This window comes from Sus scrofa, chromosome 6, assembly GCF_054392235.1.
Source record: "Sus scrofa isolate SSC_HxYL_T2T_F1_AM1 chromosome 6, Sscrofa_HxYL_maternal_Yorkshire_Landrace_v2.0, whole genome shotgun sequence".
NCBI lineage: Eukaryota > Metazoa > Chordata > Mammalia > Artiodactyla > Suidae > Sus > Sus scrofa.
In genome coordinates, this window is record NC_139388.1 from 152,285,431 (window position 1) to 152,307,274 (window position 21,844).

At 41.1% G+C, this 21,844-nt stretch overlaps 1 protein-coding gene and 1 long non-coding RNA gene across 10 annotated transcripts in view; both read right to left on the reverse strand.

Moving 5' to 3' along the window:
- The window catches only part of CACHD1 (cache domain containing 1), a 404,129-nt gene that overhangs the window by 94,555 nt on the left and 287,730 nt on the right, over positions 1 to 21,844 (reverse strand). For 7 of the 9 annotated variants that reach the window (XR_014808082.1, XM_084964826.1, XM_084964829.1 and 4 more), the window contains one exon: positions 18,570 to 18,718. The exons of the other annotated variants lie outside the window; for them this stretch is intronic. Coding sequence is in view for 6 of the 7 variants with exons in the window: in XM_021096540.2 (XP_020952199.2) it covers positions 18,570 to 18,718 (149 nt within the window). In the remaining variant the exon portion in view is untranslated. The remainder of the gene's footprint in view (positions 1 to 18,569; positions 18,719 to 21,844) is intronic. 9 annotated transcript variants of the gene reach the window in all.
- Positions 12,715 to 17,433, reverse strand: LOC146402892 (uncharacterized). The gene is made up of 2 exons (XR_014808110.1): positions 16,137 to 17,433; positions 12,715 to 15,504 (listed from the first exon to the last, which is right to left on the reverse strand). It is a non-coding gene; the product is annotated as an uncharacterized LOC146402892 (long non-coding RNA).

Here is a 21,844-nt window from a genome sequence, read left to right on the forward strand (position 1 = left end):
CGAAGAAGTTCTTTTTTTGGAGGAATACACACACACACACACACACACACACACAATCCTGATGTTTGAGAATGAAATGGCCCCTTTGCAGGAGAACCTCAGCCAGAGGGAAATTTGACCTATTGTCTTAGCTCATAGATATCTGAATCCTGGAAGTTTACTGGTAAAGGATGAAACAGATTGCTACCTCATTTCAGAACCAGATTTAATTCTTGCTCCTTGGGTAATCCACACACAGTGAATGCTGGTGGTTTTAAGTTAATTTATTCCTATCAACCCCACGTTTTGATATTTAAAGGATGCAGAGACATGACAACCATTCTCCTTTCTCTTGCTTCTCTCCCGCTACTAAGGATTTTTAAAAAATCCAACGAATTTTATTATATTTATCATTGTACAACCGTCATCACAACCCAATTTTAGAACATTTTCATCCCAAACCCCCAGCCCATCCCTCACCCACAACCTGTCTCTTTTGGTAACCATTAAGTTTTTCAAAATCTGAGTCAGTCTCTTCCTTTCTCTTGCATCTTGCTCGATGGAATTCTTTAAGTGACAACAGTTAACACAACCGTCTCCATCATCTTGAGCTCTCTCACATGTGGGGAGCATCTACTCCCTGCTAGAGTCAACATGAAATGCCTAGAAATAAGCCTTACTCTGTGTCTATGGCTGCCACCGCTGCTGATGTGACCTGCAGGCTAAGGAAGCAGGTGTCAACAGGGGAGGGGGCTGTAGAGATACAGGAGCACGGTGCGTCCGTCCAGGCTGGTGGGTCCCTTGGAGACGTCATTACATGAGCAAAATCCCTGTGATAACCTCACCACCTTCCACTCACCCACACTCACTAATGCTTGCTTCTCTTCTGGATTCCAAACACAGAAGCAAAACTTGCTTGCCCGTCCTTGTTACATTCATTACCTCCAGGCCCCAGAGGGACAGGTGCCTTGCTGAAGACAGGAGCGCATTTTATGCACATGTGCCTTTTGGAAAAAAAGAAAATGACTTCTAAAAAGAAATGTGCTATTTACCCTGATTTGGAGACTGTGAGAAATGTGAAGTTCATGCTTAGAATACATTATACAAACATGTTTCTCTCAAGGGTTACTGAAAAGATTTTCCATTGAGAAGTGTATTAGTTGCCAGTCCCATTTATAAGATTTCAGGTTTATGGAAAGGTCAAGCACTGATAAAATGATAGATTTTCCTATAAAATATGCAGGCAATGCAATTAATCTTTATATCTGTGCTTTTAAAAAGTAATAATAATAAGAGGACAATCCTATTATATAAATCTCCTGCAGACTCTCACTCGAAAAAGGGAAGATATTGGATTAGGAGTGCTTTCCGTATTTATTTTCATAAGATAAAACCAGTGCCTGAAATTTAGTTTCAAGAGAAATAACTCCATCTTTCCTATACCCCTAAGTTAAAAAAAAAAACAAACAAAAAGAAAAGAAAAAGAAAGGAAGAAGGAAAGAAAAAACTTCCTTCTGGATTTACTTTCATGAACAACTGATCGAAACTGCATCCCGAGGGAGAAAACAGAACTGTGACTCCCACTTTGATCTCTTCCCCATGGAGAAATTCACTCCCTGCCTGGCTTGCAAGATGTTCATTTGATTGACGTTTGCTCTGATGTGCAAACTGCTTTGAACTTCAGACATTTAATTCCCATCAGGCTGCAGTCATTTTTATTCTCCTTCAACAGGATTTACAAGCAGGAGATCAGCAAATGTAGAAGATAAAATAAATTTGCAGAAGCTTTGAATCTTACATCAAAACAGTGTTCAAGTGAGTTCCAATTGGATTTCATTCAGCCTCGATTCACAGTGTAAATCAACTTTTCAGTGGAGTCCCAGTTTAGAAAGAAAGAGAAAGGCGAGAGACACATACACCAGTTGGGGTTTACTTCCTGAATCGCTTTCTTGCTTGGTCTTTGTTTAAATTTCCTCCAGAAGGTGATTTGCCAGGCAAATGACTTAAAATCCTGGGTTCTCCTCAACATTTCCAGTGAAGTCTGCCCAGTTTATCACAGAGCACGCCGAAACCACATCCACAGTGTGGGTTCCAAAGGCGCTGGGGAAGTGTGGTGCTGTTCAGAGGCATATTCTTCAGGTAATGATTTAAAAAGCAAATCCCCGGGGACATCTCAGAAGAGCGAGGTTTACACTTATAGTTGAGTCCACACATAAAGCCAATACAATGACAGCTAATGGCAGACATTTTTAATCCCTGCTAAAGACAGGTGCAAACGGTTTTTAAAAAGACCTCACAAATACACACCATGTCTTGTGGAAGCAAAATTTGGTACCGGATGAGAAGCAGGTGTGGAGCAAATGCTGTGAGGCTTCTGACAGAGCTCCCAGCTCAAGGTACACCCTTGCTACACCAGCCACTGAACTACCTACCAGGTTCCATTTTTAACAGCATCCCATGTTTTTCTGGGAAGCCAAGAAGGCAAGCCCCCTTGACCAGTAGCTACAGATGCCTTTAAAAGAGGGTTTGGACTCCCCACCCCCACCCCCCGCCACCAAAGTCCTAGTAACGGTCCAACATCATCTGGTTGATTCAGATATGACAGGGTGACATTTCATTTCACCTCCATTCAACCTAGTCCCGGCTCATTCACTCCGGGAAGTGTCTGCTCTCCAAATATTTGAGCAACACCAGTTGAAAAGAATTAAACAAGAACCCCCTTATCTTCCACTTAACCACCCAGGAAAATAAAGTTAAACAAAGAAAGAGGTAAGATAAAAATCAAACATCTGCACTGGCAAATATTTAAACTCTGATTGAATGGTGGAGGAAGGGGGTAAGAGTGGGATCACTTCAAAAAGGAATGATCACATTTATAAGGTAAATGATACTCGACTCCCCCCCCCACAGAGTTTACTTATTCAAACACCTAAATTAATGCGCAAACTGAAAAGCTGTCAAAGAACGTGTAATCATGTTCCGAGAAATGGTTTTTCCTTCCATCGCTGTAGAGATGGAAGAGATAAGCCGCATTCTTTCTGTTCTTATCAGTAATAAGGATTAAACCTTCAGGGTTCAGAAACTCAGCCAGAGTGGAACCAAGGCTGGTTTCAAATCCCTTGGAAGGCCAGGCTTTAGAGCAATAAAACGTCTCCCTCTCTATCAAAGTCTAAGTATCCTTCAAACCGGCCACACTTCTTTTTTTTTAACCAGTTCCCCACCACAGCAGATCACTGAGAGGACGCCCTGCTGTGATCCGTGTCTTGCTTCTAGATCCCATTTAAGCTGCTTTCTCATGCAGCTTGGAAAATGGCACAGGGGACATCTGGGGGCGTTGGGACATAGATCCACAACCACATTAAGCATTTATCCTTTAACTTCCTTGTCACCAGGTTGAGGCAGAGGTGCATGAAAAAAGAAAGAAAGGTATTTGGAAAAATAAAAGCTAACCGGCAGGTGCAGAGAGGCCGGTGTGAACCGCAGGCTCCCTCTGCGCTGTTCCCTGGTCCCCTTCGTCCGCCCTACCGCTTGACCTCAAACAAGGACTTAACACACTTCAGTTATTTACTTATATACTTTCTCCCTTGCTAGGAAGATATAAAGAGAGAGGTCCTTTTCCATGTTTATCCCAGAGCCCGGCACAGACTCTGCCTATAAAGAGTACAATTTTAGTAAAAGCTGAATGAAAAAAATATGCAGAAAAACAAAGGCTGAGACTTGCCAGGACTGGAGACCAGAGCTTGTAAATTCGTGTTTTCTTCCTGCACACATACTGGGTCCCTCGTCAACAGCAGACAACTGTGGAGTGGTGTGACACAGACATCAAAGCGAAGCACTAAGAACTTCAGAGTGATCCGGTGACCTTGTAGTGGAAGTGGCCGAATCTCTCAGGCGCATGCCCTGGAGAGACATGGCATGTCCAAATCTCCCTGCTTTGAAGAAGGAACATGAAACCTAAGATGTGGACTGCTTATGTCTAGGGTGGCCTCGGAGGGAATTCAGGACCCAATACTCAAAAGTGAATGCAGCTAGGAGTGTGAAGGTAGCTGGGCCCATGTGAGTCTCCAAGAAAGACTGCAGACACAGCAATTTTTAAATCGTGAACTTCTTTGAGAACGCTGATGTTTTTGCACAATAAAACACACGAAAACTTCATGGGAAGTCTTCTGCTGCAATAGGGTCTATTTCTTCAGGCTGGCAGAGTCTACTGGGCAGTTTCTTTTAGAGATCAGATGACAGATAAATAGACAGACAGACAGATAGATAGATAGATAGCAAGAAGGAGAACTGCAAGACCACACTCCCTAAAATCCCTAAAAGGCCACTGGTGAAAATCAGTATTCTAAGCAGTGGGGCAGGTCTCCTGGTTGTCCTTCAGTGAAGGTCACACAGGAAAATCGAGAAAGCAGGATTGTCAGCAGACTTCAATGCAGGTGTTTTCTGCTATGAGGGTGTATATCTAAAGGCTAAGATGTTTGCCTACCCCGCCGCCGACACACGGAAATGACACAAACTACTGCAGGAACATTGTTTTAAGACTGAGAAACAAACGAAGCAGCCTATGGGTGCTTTATATGGAGCCAATTTAGAAACATCAGAGCATTATAACAATAGCCGCAAGTGACATTCTAAAAAGGAATATGGAGTTTAGCATTTCAATTAACAGGTAAGACATTCTGATTTTACTGCTGGTCAAAATATTTTATCATTAAAAGAAGAAATGATTTGCAATCAGGAAACCGGGATTCCACACCCAGCTCCCCTGAGTCCTGACCCAGCCTCTCCGAACCCACTTCCTCATCTGATAAAGGGAGGAGGTAGGGGGTTGGATACCACCAGCTACTGAGAGGCTCACAGGGAGAATGTAACATAAGCAAAATAGTGCTGACAGAAGAAAGCATTTTACTAAAGAGTAAACAGATGTCATTCTTTTACAGACGTTACATACTGTAGCTGAGTAGGCCTTCTGAAATGCAAAGCATTCCGCAAAATCTTTGCTGAATTTTGAGCTCCACACAAGCCCTTCTGATACCAATATCTGTAAAGACTGCAACACTTCACCTGCCTGGATGTAACCCTAATTGTTAAGTGGACTGGAGATGAAGATGGGAGATACGGCAGGGAGAATACTTGAAAGGCTGAGACTCACCATTTAGTACGTTGAGGGTGAACACACAAAACACATCTTCTGAGGGCAAACAGCAGCACCTTCAATAAACCTAAACTCTGTGCTTGTCTCTTTATTTGACCTCGTGTTACTCAAAGAACAAGAATCATTTGTTCAAAAGCACCTGGCTAAGTCACAGTGCTTTATTTTTCATGAGAACTGTACTAATAAGAAATAAGATATATGTAGGGTTAAGCATTTTTTATAATATTTTCATGGGTACCACCTTAAAATAGGGCTGGGAAAAAAACAAGATTTGCCCACATGTGGGTCAGCAAAAACATCAAACGGAACTGTGCATTAGCACAATGTTAAAACTATACGTTTCCACTTTGTCCTCCCTCCTGAGCTGCCATAGAACATATTTGTAGAGGTGAAAATAACTTTGTGATGAAAATAAAATGATGCTATGGAATAAACGTAACTGTTTGCCAAACACCTCCCCAGAATGATCCACCAGTGACTCGAAATCAAAATCAGGATGTGCCTGTGGAATTCATCTTCCTCTTAAATTTATCTTTTTCCCTTTAATAAAATTTTTTTATAGTTGACTTACCATGTTCTATTAGTTTCAGGTGTACAGCAAAGTGAATCAGTTACATTTATACAAATATCCATGTGTTTTTCCCCTATAGGCTATTATAGAGTATTGAGTAGATTGCCCTGTGTCATAAAATAGGTCCTTGTTAATGAACAATTTTATACACAGTCCTGTGCATATGTCACTCCCACCCTCCTTATTTATCCCTCCCCCATCGCGGTTTCCCTAATGGTAACCATGAGTTTGATTTCAAAACCTCTGAGTTTTCTTCAGTTTTATAAATAAGTTCATTAGTGTCATTTTTATTACATTCCACCTGTAAGTGACATCACAGGATATCTGTCTTTCTCTGACTGACTCCACTTAGAATGATCATCTCTAGGTCCATCCACATTGCCGTAAATGGTGCCATTTTGTCATTTTTATGGCTGAGTAATATTCCACTGTGTTTATGTACAACATCTTAACCTGCTCCTCTGTTGATGGACATTTAGGTTGTTTCCATGTCTTGGCTATTATAAATAGTGCTACAATGAACGCGGGGGTGCATGTATCTTTTTGAAGTATGTTTTTTCCCAAGATATGTCCAGGAATGGGATTGCTCATATTTTCGTGAGTTAACAAATGCCTTTCCTCAGATATGTTCAATTTAAAAGTTAGCATCATATATTAAAATCTTCCTTCCCACCCAAACAGCCAATAAAATCTAATTTAAAGAATCTATATATTCTTTTGGGGAGGGGGGACTTTTTTAGGCTGTGGCATATGGAAATTCCCAGGCTAGGGGTTGAATCGGAGCTGTAGCTGCTGGCTAACACCAGAGACACAGCAACGTGGGATCTGAGCCGCATCTATGACCAACAGCACAGCTCACAGTGACGCTGGAGACCCACTGAGCTAGGCCAGGAATCGAACCTGCAACCTTGTGGTTCCCAGTTGGATTCATTTCTGTTGCACCACAACGGGACCTCCTGAATCTATATATTCTATGTTCCCTGCCTGTGGGAAACATTCTATGTAACCCACCACCATCCAGGACATCTTTTGTGTTCCTACAGTCCTTCTTTGAGGAGTCATTACTTTTCTCCTGGATCTTCAGGATGGACCACCTTAACAAGCAACTTGCCTTTCCACCACAATTTATCCCAACTAATGAAAACTACTGCTTACAGAGGGAAAGTTGTCCAGTTGACCAAGGATTTTTGAGCCTAGACCTGTCTGCAGGGTTCCTACTCTTAGAAACCTCAACTACTGCTTTCTACCAAGTCTGAGTGCTCAGAGGTGCCTGTTCAGAATCACTTTTTCTTCTGAAGCAATCTTTGGGTTTTTCACGACACTTGACACAGTCTGCTTAGCTTACTCTGCATGTGTAGTATCTAATGCAATGTCTTGCACATTACCTGCCTTGAACATGATACAGACAAGTTGAGTTGAAAGGGAGATATATTTGAAAATGGTGTTTTTAATTTCACACTGCATACAATCATTAGTATTGTTAGAACAATTATTCATATCTGTTATTATTGTTGATTAAATCTAACTAATAACTGAGTTAACTAAGTCCACATCTACGTAATTTTCCCATCAGGGCTTATCACATCGGAACAATACCCAGAAGAAAACGACAACAATAATGAATCCACATAAAAGTACTTGAACTTCTACCTGGAAGTAAAGTAGTTTAATAATTCTGACATCATCATCACTACCCACCCTCAAAACTGAAGGCCAAATCAAGCTGACCACCAGGCACAAACCCCCTGTAGAAAATATACAGTGAGAACCTGTTCAAAAAAGGTAATAACTACCAAGTTGATAGGGTACCTGAATTCCAGTGTAACAAGAAGATGAGAGGGCACACAGAACAGAGGTATGATGTAGAACCCGGTGACCCAGAACCAAGCCCAGACCCGTTCAATTCCTCCCTTTTCCAACCGCCAAGACAGTGGAGGCCAACAGCCAAGTTCAGACTTCTTCTTGTTATTTGCCTACATAAACAAAATCAGACCAGGTCTTCTAGCTATTACATGGTTGACAAGTAAAATCCCCTTAAAGGGGAACATCATTCATTCCCTTTCTCAAAAATTTGAAATTCTCTCCTTCAAGCAATCAGGATTTACTGAGCGTCTACTAAGCCTCAAAGACACACAGAAGCAAGAGAAGAATGGCCCTTCATTTCATTTATAGACGCGAAAGTCCCCTGACTAAAGTCCAGTTCTTCACTGTAGCATTTAAGGTTCTCCACCATCTGATATTAATCTAACTTCTCAACTGCCTCTCCCATCACTCCCCCCGGACGTAATGTCCTCTTCAGTTCTCTTGGACATGTCCTTCCATGGGGCTTTCTTTAAATTGACTTTTCTCTCCTGGAAACTTCTTCATAATCCTATACATTCACATTCCTTTCCTACTTCAAGACTAAGCTGAAATGATTCTTCCATAAACCATTCCATAAATACTCATTTTTAAAAATTAACGAAAAGGAGTTCCCATTGTGGCTCAGCGGAAAGGAACCCTACTCGTATCCACGAGGACACGGGTTCAATCCGAAGTCTTGCTCAATGGGTTAATGATCCGCCGTTGCTGCGAGCTATGGCATAGGTGGCAGATGTGGCTCAGATCTGGCATTGCTGTGGCTGTAGCTCCAATTTGACCCCTAGCCTGGAAACTTCCATAGGCTGCACCTGAGGTCCTAAAATAGCAAAAAATTAAAAAAAAATAAAAAATTAACGAATAAATGAGTAATTCAACCTCCGTAGGTCTTGCCTCATAATATCTTTTTTTTCCCTAGGTAGCTCGGAAAAAGATGAAGACAAATTTCTTAATCAATCTAGAATTTAGAAATTTGGGCAGCAGGAGAAGCTTGCCCATAGGTGGCTCTCTGGAGTATAGCTCAAATGGGTCAATTAATAGTGAGAAAACTGTGGACTAAAAGGGTTAAGGGAACGTTCCAAGATCACACAGCAAATTGGAAGAGCAAAGGTTCAGCTAGTCTTAGCACACATTCCTATGATACGATCTGTATCACAAGTAAGCTCACATTGAAAGGAAAACTGTCTTTACTGCTCAAGATATTTCTTTCCCACCGTGGAAAACTGAATTGATTTAAAAATAAAAAATTTAAAAAGAGGCTCGCCTCCTTTTAAAAATGAAAGAAAGCTCATATTTGAGTTCAGTTTTTTTAAAAAAAGCAATCACAAACCCTGACTCGATGCTCTGAAGTCCCTAAAGAATCCTAAGGAGCCTAGTATAGGAATCAGAACATTATGGGTCAGCATGTTAATCATCAAAATTAAAAATAACTCTCTAGGAGTTCCCATCATGGTGCAGCAGAAATGAATCTGACTAGGAACCATGAGGGTGCGGGTTCGATCCCTGGCCTCACTCAGTGGGTTAAGGATCTGGCATTGTCATGAGCTGTGGTGTAGGTTGCAGACTCGGCTTGGATCTGATGTTGCTGTGGCTGTGGTGTAGGCTGGCAGATGTAGCTCTAATTGGACCCCTAGCCTGGGAACCTCCAAATGCCGTGGGTACGGCCCTAAAAAAAATAAAAAATAAAAAAAACACCTAACTTAGTCCTAGCTCCTACAATGTAAATAATACTTAATGAACTTAAAAAATGTGAGCATAGAAACTTGCACAACATCTGGAATTCCCATTGTGGCTCAGCACTTTATTCCACATTGTCTCCCTAAGGATGCGGGTTTGATCCCTTGCCTTGCTCAGTGGGTTAAGGATCAGGTGTTACTGTGGCTGTGGTGAAGACCTGCAGCTGCAGCTCTGATATGACCCCTAGCCCAAGAACTTCCATACGCCTCAGGTGTGGCTGTAAAAATAAATAAATAGACCTTAACTTAAAAAAAAAAAAAAAAAAAAAAGGAAATTTGCACAACATCTAAATCATACCATAAAATATATAACCAATTTACATGGATAAAGTCTTATTCAAATGCCTACACTCTTACAGGCAGCTCATTAGCATGGGCATTAACTTTTTTTTTTAAAGAGAAGCTGTCTAGGAGAACACTAGAAAGTTCCAGTAATGAGAGTCTGGAATCCTCCAATCTAAATCTGAGGGTAACAAAAATTCAACTTCAAGGTAGGTTTTGCAGTTCAATTTTCTATCCTTTCTCTAAGAGGGTGTGAGGATTCATTTTATATGTCAATTTGGCTGAGCCAGGGTGCCCAGATATTTGGTTAGACACCATCCTGGATGTTTCTGCAAATGGATTATCAGAATGAGATTTAACATTGAAATCAGTGGACTTGTGGGTGGGTCTTAACTAATTAGCTGAAGGACCTAACAGATGAAAAACTGACACATACATCTTGCACCAAGCAAGAAGGAATTCTGCCAGCAGAGTGGAATGGCAACTTTTCCTGGGTCTCCAGCCTGCTGGGCTACCCTGTGGATTTTGGACTTGATCTCCACAATCATGTGAGTCAATTCTTTACAATAAATCTGTCTTCCTCTCTCTCACACACATCCTATTGGTTCTGTTTCTCTGGAGAACCCTAGCTAACAGAATTATATTAGGGGCTTATTCATAAGAATTGTAATCAGGAGCCCATATTCTTCCATCCAAACCCATGTTAGCTGCTTTATCTGAAGCACAATACGCTTAATAATGTTGAGTGACAAGACTTAATTCCTGACATCATATAGTTATAGAGGATGCCAGAAAAAGGATGCATTAAATTTGGGATCTCAGAAAGTGAGATGAGTCCTATGTGCCCTCCCCAGTGACTACCAAGCTTAGCGGATGCCCAACTTCAAGAGCTCCTTGTAAAATAGCAGGAATCCAATTTCACAATGGTTCCTAGAGTTTCTTCATGTTGTGGAATCAATGAAGATTTTTACATCTCCCCTGACGGATATGAGCGAATTCTCTACACAGCTGAAGTCTCCCAGCCTTGGAAACAAATTGCTTACCTACTGCAGCTCCATCAGGATATTACTGTGTTCATCCCATACCTGGCCTAGATGCCTTAGTGCCGGCTCCCTTCATGCTTATCCGCTTAACAAGCATTAATTGAGGATAACAGCAATGAATCCCACTTGGAGATGCAAAAAAATAAAAATAAAAAAATCTAAGCATGTCTTCACAGTAGTTCCTCCTTCACTGTTCCTGTCTTCTTAAAGACAGCAATAAACCAAAAAAAAAAAAAAAAAAGAGAATGCTACCAAGTAGGAACACCTACAGGAGAAAGGTGCTGGAGAAGGAAGGAGAGAAATGGAGTAAGAAATATGAAGGGAGTTACCTTCATGGCTCAGTGGTTAAAGAACCCAAATAGGATCCATGAGGATACAGGTTTGAACCCTGGCTTCGCTCGGTGGGTTGGGGATCCAGCCTTGCTATGAGCTGTGGTGTAGGCTGCAGACACGGCTTGGATCCCGTGTTGCTATGGCTGTGGCATAGGCTGGTGGCAGTTGCTCCCATCCAACCCCTAGCCTGGGAACTTCCATGTGCCAAAGGCGCAGCCCTAATAAGCCAAAAAAAAAAAGAAGAAAAATAGATATGGAAGACTATCACCTTCCACCAGTCAAATGGCCATCATCTAAAACTCTACAAACAATAAATGCTGGAGAGGATGTGGAGAAAAGGGAGCCTTCCAATATTGCTGGTGGGAATGTAAATTGGTAAAACCACTATGAAAAACAGGATGGAGAGTCCTAAAAAAAGTAAAGGTAGAATTACAATATGACCTAGCAATTCCTCTCCAGAGCATCTATCCAGAGAAAACTATGACTTGAAAAGATATATGTACCCCAATGTTCACTGCAGCACTATATGCAATAACCAAGACATGGAAGCAACCTAAATGTCCATCGACAAAGGAGTGGCTAAAGAAGATGTGGTACATGTACACAATGGAATATTACTTAGCCATAAAAAGGAATGAAATAATGGCATCTACAGCAACATGGATGGACCTAGAAATTGTCATGCTAACTGAAGTTAGTCAGACAGTGAGGCACCAACGTCATATACTCTCACTTATGTGGAACCTAAAAAAAGGATACAATGATCTTCTTTGCAGAATAGAAACTGACCCACAGAATTTGAAAAACTCCAGTTACCTAAGGAGACAGGTTATGGGGGGGATGGGCTAGCGGTATGAGATGGAAATGTTATAAAACAGGGTTGTGGTGATGGCTGTGCAACTATAAATAAAATTCATTTGAGTTTAAAAGTAGTTTTTCTAGGAGTTCCCGTCGTGGCTCAGTGGTTAATGAATCCGACTAGGAACCATGAGGTTGCAGGTTCCATCCCTGGCCTTGCTCAGTGGGTTAAGGATCCGGCGTTGCCATGAGCTGTGTGGTGTGGGTCGCAGACGCGGCTCGGATCCCGCGTTGCTGTGGCTCTGGTGTAGGCTGCAGCTCCAATTCCACCCCTAGCCTGGGAACCTCCATATGCCACGGGAGCAGCCCTAGAGAAGGCAAAAAAAAAAAAAAAAAGCCCTCCTGCTCAAAAAAAAAAAAAAAAAAAAAAAAAAAAGGTTTTCTAATGTTAACTCATTCTTGAATTTTTGAGAATAAACTAAACTTGGTCATGAAAAGAAGAAAGATATGGAAGATAAAATTATTGATTGGTTTATGTAAAAGTCAAGGGCTAGCAGGGTCTGCTGACTAAACAATAGCTTCACATGTGCACAGCAGAACCCTGCCTTTGTGGTGAGCCAGGTTTCAGGGATGAATTTTCCCAGAGTTATACATAAGGGAGCTATATTCTTTAAACCTGGCAGAATGAGCATGCATGTTTAAGATGGCCTATCAGGGAATGCACAAGGCTAAGATGTTTAAAACTTGTATTAACATTATATAGTCTTGGAGTTCCCATCATGGCTCAGTGGTTAACGAATCCGACCAGGAACCATGAGGTTGCGGGTTCGATCCCTGGCCTCGCTCAGTGGGTTAAGGATCCGGTGTTGCCGTGAGCTCAGATCCTGCGCTGCTGTAGCTCTGGTTGGTGTAGGCTGGTGCTTAGAGCCCTAGCCTGGGAACCTCCATACGGCGTGGGAGCGGCCCAAGAAATGACAAAAAGACCAAAAAAGACCCCCCCCCAAAAAAAATATATAGGCTTTTCAGATTGGGAGTGAATGTAGGCCACACAGGTAATGTAAGCTGGGAATGGGTTGGGTGTCGGGCGACAGGGACCAGTGGGGACTGTGTTGAAGGGGAGAACGCAGACTCTGATTTCAAAGGGAGCTGCTCTTTACAGAGCTTGGCTCTTGCCTGGTGGGAAGGTGAGCCCACCACTGCCAGATCTCAATTTAGAGGACAGAAATTTGGATTTTTAAAATGTAGAATTTCCCCCATAGTTTACATGTTAGCAACATATTTCAAAACTTGCAAATTTGAAAACCCTTAATATCTTGTGAGGACAAGAGAAACACATCTATAGGCCAAATATAGCCCAAGAGCCTTACTATGTGTTTGTATGTCTGTGTAACCCTTGCAAAGGAGCTGCCCGGCATCTTCCGGACCCTCAGCGCTTAACCCATTTCAACACAAAGGGGGCTGTTAATTAAATTACAAGAATAAATAAGCTTACTCTCAAAATCATGATATTTATGGTGACACCATTGAAAATGAGTTTGTCTTAGATTAAGCCACAGCCTATTTTTTTCTACATTAGAGATTATTAGCTCTTCAGATTCTTCCTTCAAAAAATATTGATGGAATACCTAATCACTACACAGGACCCTGAACAAAAGAACATCCAGGGCTCCTGAGTAAGAAGAGTTGACTGTTCTGAGAAGGAAAGTAGCAAAATCTTCTGAAAAATCAATTTTCTTCTGTTTTGCAGGTTCTATCTGTTGTCATCATAGTATAACCGGCAGGGTGTATTTCTGCAGAGTGTTCTATAATAGAATACTTTAAAGCTGCTCTCTAGAATTGGGCATTTTATTTTTTAAAATATGCACTATCAAGCGTTTGTGACAAAAATCAAATGTGGATTGTAAATCAGTAAAAATAAAATTCTAGGCCTTAAGCAAAAAATAAAAATTAGATATTGGCTGAAATCAGTCATAAAAAATATTGGCCTAATACTACCTCATCTTTAATACAGTTGGGAAGCAAGGTCAATAAGCCACAGATACTTACACAATGTTAGCAGCAGATAGCTCAAGGGCTACTGGGCCAGTGTGGTGTTTTAAACAATGTTTGCAGGGCCCGGATATTTAAGAATGGATAAGATCCAGATCTGAGACTGGCTGGCAATCCCTTATCTCAAGTCAAGTTGCTTATATTTATTACAATAGCGGTATAAAATGCATCTGCATGTGGCCAGTTCAAAGGAATAAAGAAGTTTGCTTTGTAGAATTGTAAAATCTTACAATTTGGAAGGACTTTTCTCAACAATCTTGAGTCCGTTTTCTGTTGACTTCACTCATTGCCTTATGGATCACCTTTAGAATGCAGGTCACATTCATTTAGTATTTTCCTTGAATGCATTTTAGAATTCAGGAATATTTATTTTAAAAAGCAACTTTGTTATTTCCATAAGAAAACAGTCTCTCTTGACATAGAGGATAATATAAACTGTTTTTAGTCATGTCCTTAAATTGCTTCCCAAGACTGAGAATTCCTCCTTTTTGCATGGAACTCCAACATGGACTCCCTGAGACTGAAAATATAGACTTTCTTGGAGGGATTGAAATATAGGAAAGAGAGACTAAAAATGTGCTTGATGGGATACCACAATGGCTGGAAGATGCACATGAACACATTTTAGGAGAGACTGCAAGAAAGGCAGCTAAGCATTCCTACTTGCGCTGACACAAAAAACTTCCTATTAACTTTGCCATCTTTGAATCCTCATTAAAAGGGGAGGGTGCCTCTTAATTCTAGAGAGTGTCTGTGTTCAACCAATGGCCAGAAAAGCATCAGCTCAGCATTCGCTCCAGAAATTCCTACACACATTTCCCTGGTGAGTGGGCTCTGGGTAAGCCAAAAAGACTCAGCCTAAGAGAAGGGTAGTTGTCATTGGCACTTTGGGCTGCAGACAGCTGTGATCAGATCTCTCTTTAACATGTCGCCAGAGGGAACCTGTTTTATGTTCACCTGCACATCTTCTGATGACTTAGCTTATTCATCAGAACTGCTCTGGTTTTACAAGGTTCACCCCAGATGGTAGTGGTTGGCTTGTCAGTTACGCCCAGTGAGGAGAAGGTTCACGGCAGCTCCAGAGCGTCTCTATCCCACGTCCAACACACAAGTCTAGCCTCTCATACTAGTTTGCTTATTCATTACTCAGCTCGTCCTTCTAAGGGTCTAACTGAGGTCTCATGGATGAGAAACTAAACTAAAGGAGAGATTCCCGGAGGGCAGAAACTACATTTTATGTTTTATTTTATCCACCTAAAGGTAGACCACTTTTTTTTTTTTGCCAAATACCCAGATGGCCTGCACCTCTTATCTCGGCACATTCAAGACGGAAATCATTGTCTTTACCCCAAAACATTTTGATGCATATGTACATGGGCGCATGCATATATGGCTGTTTTCAGAAGTCAGACAATTCTCTTCGACAGCATGGATGCATCTTATCATGTTATCACTTTTATGAATAATAACCAATCTCTATCATTAAAATTTCAGGGTATTCACAATATTCTTTCTCTAAATGGCACTACAATGACTTTCTTTACCAATTTATTTGTATAAATGTGTCTACTTCTTTGTGATATTCATCCAAATGACCAGATCAAATAAGATAAACACTCTTTTGTCTTTTTTTTTTTTTTTTTGCCATTTCTTGGGCTGCTCCCACGGCATATGGAGGTTCCCAGGCTAGGGGTCGAATTGGAGCTGTAGCCACCGGCCTACGCCAGAGCCACAGCAACGTGGGATCTGAGCCGAATCTTCGACCGACATCACAGCTCACGGTAACACTGGATCCTTAACCCACTGAGCAAGGACAGGGATCAAACCTGCAACCTCATGGTTCCTAGTCGGATTCGTTAACCACTGAGCCACGGCGGGAACTCCCTCCTTTGTCCTTTTTTAATTGAAGTATAATTGATTCACAACATTGTGTTAGTTTCAGGTGTACAGCAAAGTGATTCAGACACACACACGCTATCTCTTTCTGATACTTTTCTATTATACGTTATTATAAGATATTGAGTACAGCTCCTGGGGCTATACAGTAGGACTTGTTGTTTATCTATTTTACAAATGGTAGTATCAGTTAATCCTACACTCCTAATTCATCTCTCCCTCACTTCCTCTTTGGTAACCATAAGTTTAGATTCTTTGTCCCTGAATCTGTTTCTGCTTTTGTATATATGTTTCTATTTTGTAAATAGGTTCCTTTGTATGGTTGCCTTTTTTTTTTTTTTTTTTTTTTGCTTTTGAGGGCTGCATGTGTGGCATGTGTAAGGTTCCCAGGCTAGGGCTCGAATTGGAGCTGCAGCTGCGGGCCTACACCACGGCCACACCAGATCCAAGCCGCGTCTGTGACCTACACCACAGCTCACAGCAACGCCAGATCCTTAACCCACTGAGCAAGGCCAGGGATCAAACCCGCAACCTCATGGTTCCTAGTCAGATTCGTTAACCACTGCGCCATGACAGGAACTCCAAGATGTACACGTCTAAAGTTCATAGAATCTTTTGCGTTGGTATCCACCTGGTACCGTCTCTGCTTTGAGGAACCACAGCACCTCTCTGCTGTGTCATATGTTGCCCTAACTATTAATTATGACCAGTATTTGGCCCTCACCCAATAATTTTCTTGAGCGTCAACATCCACTTACTCAGCCCCACATTCAAATCATTCCACATTCCAACAAAGAGTAATCCAACATGATTACGAGGTACCAGGGTGAAGATGGATGAGCTGTCCTCTGTGCCCAGAGCAGCAGAGGAGGCAGACCTTCCACGCGCACCACGTGATAATCCAGTGCTCCGTTCTAAGCGAGGTGTAGGAGAGTCAGCAAGGGAAGGAAAGATGGGGGAGCAAGGAAACTCTCCAGGGAAAAGGTAAATGGGGGCGGGGGGAAGGCAATAGGAAGCCACGGAGTGAGGCAAACTGTTGAGTTACTTCTTGAAACATTACTAGAAATTCAAGAGGTGGGAAAGTAATAGCAAGGTGATATTTGGAGTAGATTTACAAGTAGAGGCCAGTCAGTTCAAGCTCTTGGGTTCACCTCGAGCTACAGTTCCACTTCGGAATTCACCAAGCTCTCCCACCTTCGGAAGCAACTTCTTCACCACTGACAATGTGAGCCAGACAATCCTTTGTTTTGCGGGGCTGTCCTGTGCATCATAGGATGTTTGGAGCAGCCCTGACCTTTCCTCACTAGATGCCAGTAGCAACTGTCCCCGCCTTCCAACTGTGACAACAGCAAATGCTTCCAGATATTGCCAGATATCCCTGGGAACAAGGCCGGGGTGGAGGACGCTGGCTGAGAACCACTGTTTGAAGCGTTATTCTAGCTCTAAGGACCTCTCTTCCTTACTAGAATATCTTTTCTCTCATTCAGGAAATGGTTTTTCTTTTGGTTCAAAACCCAACTAGACCCTCATTTTCAGATTAGAGATAAACTGTCTAAAACGTTAAGTTACGGATGCCGCAAGCATTAAAAAAGGACATCTTGTTTCATGAAACCTAATAAACAAAACATGAAATGTTCGCTATGGTATGAAGGCGTGTAAAGATGATGGCTAATTTCTGTTTAGAACATTCTGATTTGCAAAGTACTTTCACAACTGAGTTCATTGAACGCTCACAACACCCTGTGAGGTATCCATTATTGTTCTCATTCTAGAGATGGAGACAGATGGGATCGAAGACATCAAATAGCTGAGACACCTGAGAACTAAGTTCTGGAGCTAAGATTTGTATTCAGACAGTCTCATTCCAAACTGTATACATCTTCCATTTGGTAAACAATTAATATGAGCTTCTCTAGGCTGCAGGTAGCATAAGTCAGAGAAAAAGGCTCATCCTAACATCACACAGATGGAGAAATAAAATGACTTGAGCATCCTCTGTTACCTACACAGCCTGCTAAGAAACTATAACAAGTAAAAACTTGTTTGCAGAAGCAAAGCATCATTTAGCCACCAAAAGACAATGCTTTCTTCACCACTTGCACAGTTTTAAGAGCACCTGCTGTGCAAAAAGAAGGGTGATACGTACTAATTATAGTGAACATTTACACTCATCATTTTTAAAGTTTATTAACATCTTTTGGTCATTGTCAACAGCAAATTCCAAACTGGTATAATAAAGATTATTAGCCACTGATAGAAAACTGTGCATAAAAATAAACATTAAGTAACATGGTATGGTCACATAGCTCATTAGAGACCAAATCAAAATTAAGTTCTTTGTATCCTCAGGTAAGTGTTCTTTCTGCTACAATTTCCAGCATCACATGACCCTACCCCGCTCCAGATATCACTATGCCAAGAAATAAAAGTATCCTCAACCAGTCAGATACTAATTCTTTTCCAACAGTATCTGAAGCCACATCTACCTTGGTAGTTTTAAAGGCACTATAAAATATGCCCTGGGAACTTTTGTTACTCTTATCGAAGAAGGAAAGTATTTCTTTAAATTAAGCAAATTACCGGAATCAGACCCATGATCCATTGGTTAACACGTGCAATTTTCTAGACTTAGTCAACTCTGTACTCAAATAATACTTCATACCTTTGAGCCTGGATTCCAGCCTGACAAAGAGGTGAGCAGGAGAGGAATGTCCTGGCTATAATCACACTTCTTTAAAAATTACCTATCTATGTCAAGATGAGGGGCTTCTTAAGCTAGGAATAGTATATGTCTTGCAGTAAACAGGTATTAGACTATGGACGAAAAGCAACTCAATTCCTGATTAAAACAACAAAAAGACCCCGAGTCTTACTCCATCATGGAAGGCGGAATAGTGCAGCAATCCTGGATTGCGGTGAGAGGAGCAGTGAGGTGAGCTGTGTAGGATGCCTCTACGACTTGCTTGTTCCGGTTGACCACATCCAAGTAACGGTTGAACTTCTCTCGGATTTTTTTGGCCAGCTGTGGGATGAGAATAAGCAAAATAAATGGAAAGGCCAATAACCCGTTGTACTTTTTCCTATAAGCTAATTCATTTGTGTCACAAGCTACATGTATTAAACTTCAGGTAAAACACACACACCCAAGTCTTATTTCACTGTGTAAATTGAAACAAAAACTGCAAAATGCCCAGAAGTCAAAGAAGGATACTCACATAGTGATAAAATAATAACTTCTATCTGATAATAGAGAATGATACATTAAAAATGTCTCCCATGTTCAAATACAAATAGGACAATATTCTTCCATAAAATGCCTTGCTGGAGAAAGGAAAACAAAGTCTATTGCTATCATTGCAGGCATGATTTTTGGTATTTGGAGGTACAATTCGAGCAACAATAGTGATTGGAAGTAAAAACTATTCATGGTTCTGGATTCGTACAGGTTTTTCAGGGGGAAACTATATGAAGGAAGGGAAGTGACATTCAGTGTCTTCTGCCACACAACTCCAGGGGGCGCCATTTAAAGCCTTTCACGTGAATGGCAAATCTCAGAAGTTGTGCAATGAAGATATCCGTACAAAACACAATGTACAGTTAGAAATATCCTTGTGCTTGGTCTGTTACACCTTTCACGTGGACAAATGTCTTTCCTAACTGCGGTGAACAGAACACTTCATCATAAACGCTTTATCATAATAGACTTTCATATGGGAATAGCAAAAGCAAATTGCTAAGCATACTGCTTTTTCCTTCATTGTTCCCACCAAATATCACAGCTTAATTACAGATCTCCAAGGAAAATGGTGTGTTTTTCTTCCCCTTAAACAAAACGTTACCCAAATGAAATGACTGATAGAATTATAGCTAATTGGTTTTGTAGAGCTATTCATTATCAGCACACCAGAGGGGAACTAATCACCTCCTCTGGGTCATGCATCTCACACAATTCAGCAGCTTACAGGCTGAGAACATGAAGCCAAATCAGAGCATCTTTATTTGTTATTTTCAAGCCATTTTTCAAATTTGATTTTCTTCCGGGGATATCTGAGCACTTTCAAAGTTTCAATTCAATAATGGAGGTTCTCAGCCTTGTTAAATATTGTACAAACTATGAAGTTTAGAAAATTTTCCAGACATAAGAGGATGAGTGTAATGTTTAATGGGGCAATGGGTTGTCCAAATCCACTTCAACATTTTCAAAGGACAAACTGTGTGTCTAAAAAACTAACAAGTCCACCTGCAGTAAGACTCCCTGAGCTAGAGTTTTTACTATTAATAAAAATGTAGGGAGTTCCCACTGTGGCACAGTGGGTTAAGGATCCGGCACCATATCTGTAGCTCCTTGGGTTGTGTGGAAGCATAGGTTTGATCCCTGGCCAGGCACAATGGGCTAAGGATCTGGCATTGCCACTGCGTTGTGTAGGTTGCACCTGTGGCTCAGATTCCATCCGTGGCCCGGGAACTTCCATATGCCACCAGACTGGCAAAAAATAAAAATTAAAAAATCACATTTTTCTTGCTGAGGTCTTTGCAATAAAATGTATAGATACAGTTAACTTCCCAATTTAATCAAGACCACCGGTGATTGTGCCTCTCAAGGGGACATTTGGCAAAGTCTGGAGACAGTTTTGACTGTTACAACTTGGTGGACGGTGCTACTGGCATCTAGTTGGTGGAGGCCAGGATCCTCTTACAACACACAGAGCTACTCCTGATAACCAAGAATTATATGTCCCCAAAGTTAATGGTGCCTAATTTGAGAAAATCAAATGTAGAAAAAAACTCAAAAATAATTATGCCAGGAATTTCCGTTGTGGTGTAGCAGAAGCAAATCTGACTAGTATCCATGAGAATGTGGGCTCAATCCCTGGCCTCACTCAGTGGCACGGGGACCCAGCATTGCTGTGGCTGTGGTGTAGGCTGGCAGCTGCAGCTCCAATTCGACCTGGGAACTGCCATATGCCACGGATGTAGCCCTAAAAACGAAACAAAACAAAACACAATGATGATGATGATAATAATAATAATAGTAATTCCAATTTGTAATTCAGCCAATAGGTCCCAAATTGTTCTTCTAGGTTAGTTCTGCCCCCATTTGAAATGATTTCTTAAGAAGGAAACGAATCTAAGAAATCTCAATCTTTATATATTTCTATTTCATTCCTTGGTTTTCCTTTCCCAAAGCAATATGAAAGAGGCCATCAAATATACCGGTAATTCTTCAAAATGTAACCCAAATACAGAGACAGGACTACTCACTATCAGTACATATACACCCCCTCATGTTATCATCTGTTTGACATCTGGTTACCCCACTAGACTGTACGCTCTGTAAGGGAAGGTACTACATATGCTTTTGTTTATCTCTCTATTTTCTGCACCTACTACACTACCTGGCAATTACAGCAGACAAAACTATTTAATGAATGAATAAAGATCAAAGAAATATACCCCAGAGCATCCTCGACCTTATCTTTTGGTCTAAGGATCATAACATCTTGACAAACATGGAATACTTATTTTTAAAACATACAACAAATGGAGCTCCCTGGGTTAAGGATCCAGTGGCACCGTCACCACTGTGGCTCAGGTCACCCCTGTGGCAAGGGTTCGATCCCTGGCCTGAGGACTTTCACATGCCACAGGTATGGCTAAAAACACCACCACCAACAATATGCATTTTCTCTTTAAGGCCCACAATAAAATTAAATTTAAAAATTAAGTTCAATTTAAATTAATTAAAAAATTAATTTCCCCACCTACAAGGATGGTCTTTCATTTTCAAGAACAAATGTTCTGTAACAGAATAAATATAAGGTGTGCTTAAAATGACTAAAATACCAAACAAAATCTTCACAAACCCACTTCTAAAAGGAAAAGGGAAACTGCAAACACTTCCGTCTTTCTCTCACACATATACAAACATAAACTCTAAAGGAATACTCAAGGGTTTCTTCTATACATTTGGAGAATTCTAACTTTAAAAAAGTCAGATCTAGCTCACTGTGATATTCTAATCTGGCTCACTACCTGTTCTTGCATAGGCTAAGAATGACTCTTACATTTTTAAATGTAGTTTTTAAAAGGTATTTTGGGGAGTTCCCATCATGGCTGAGGGGTTAACGAACCTGACTAGCATCCACGA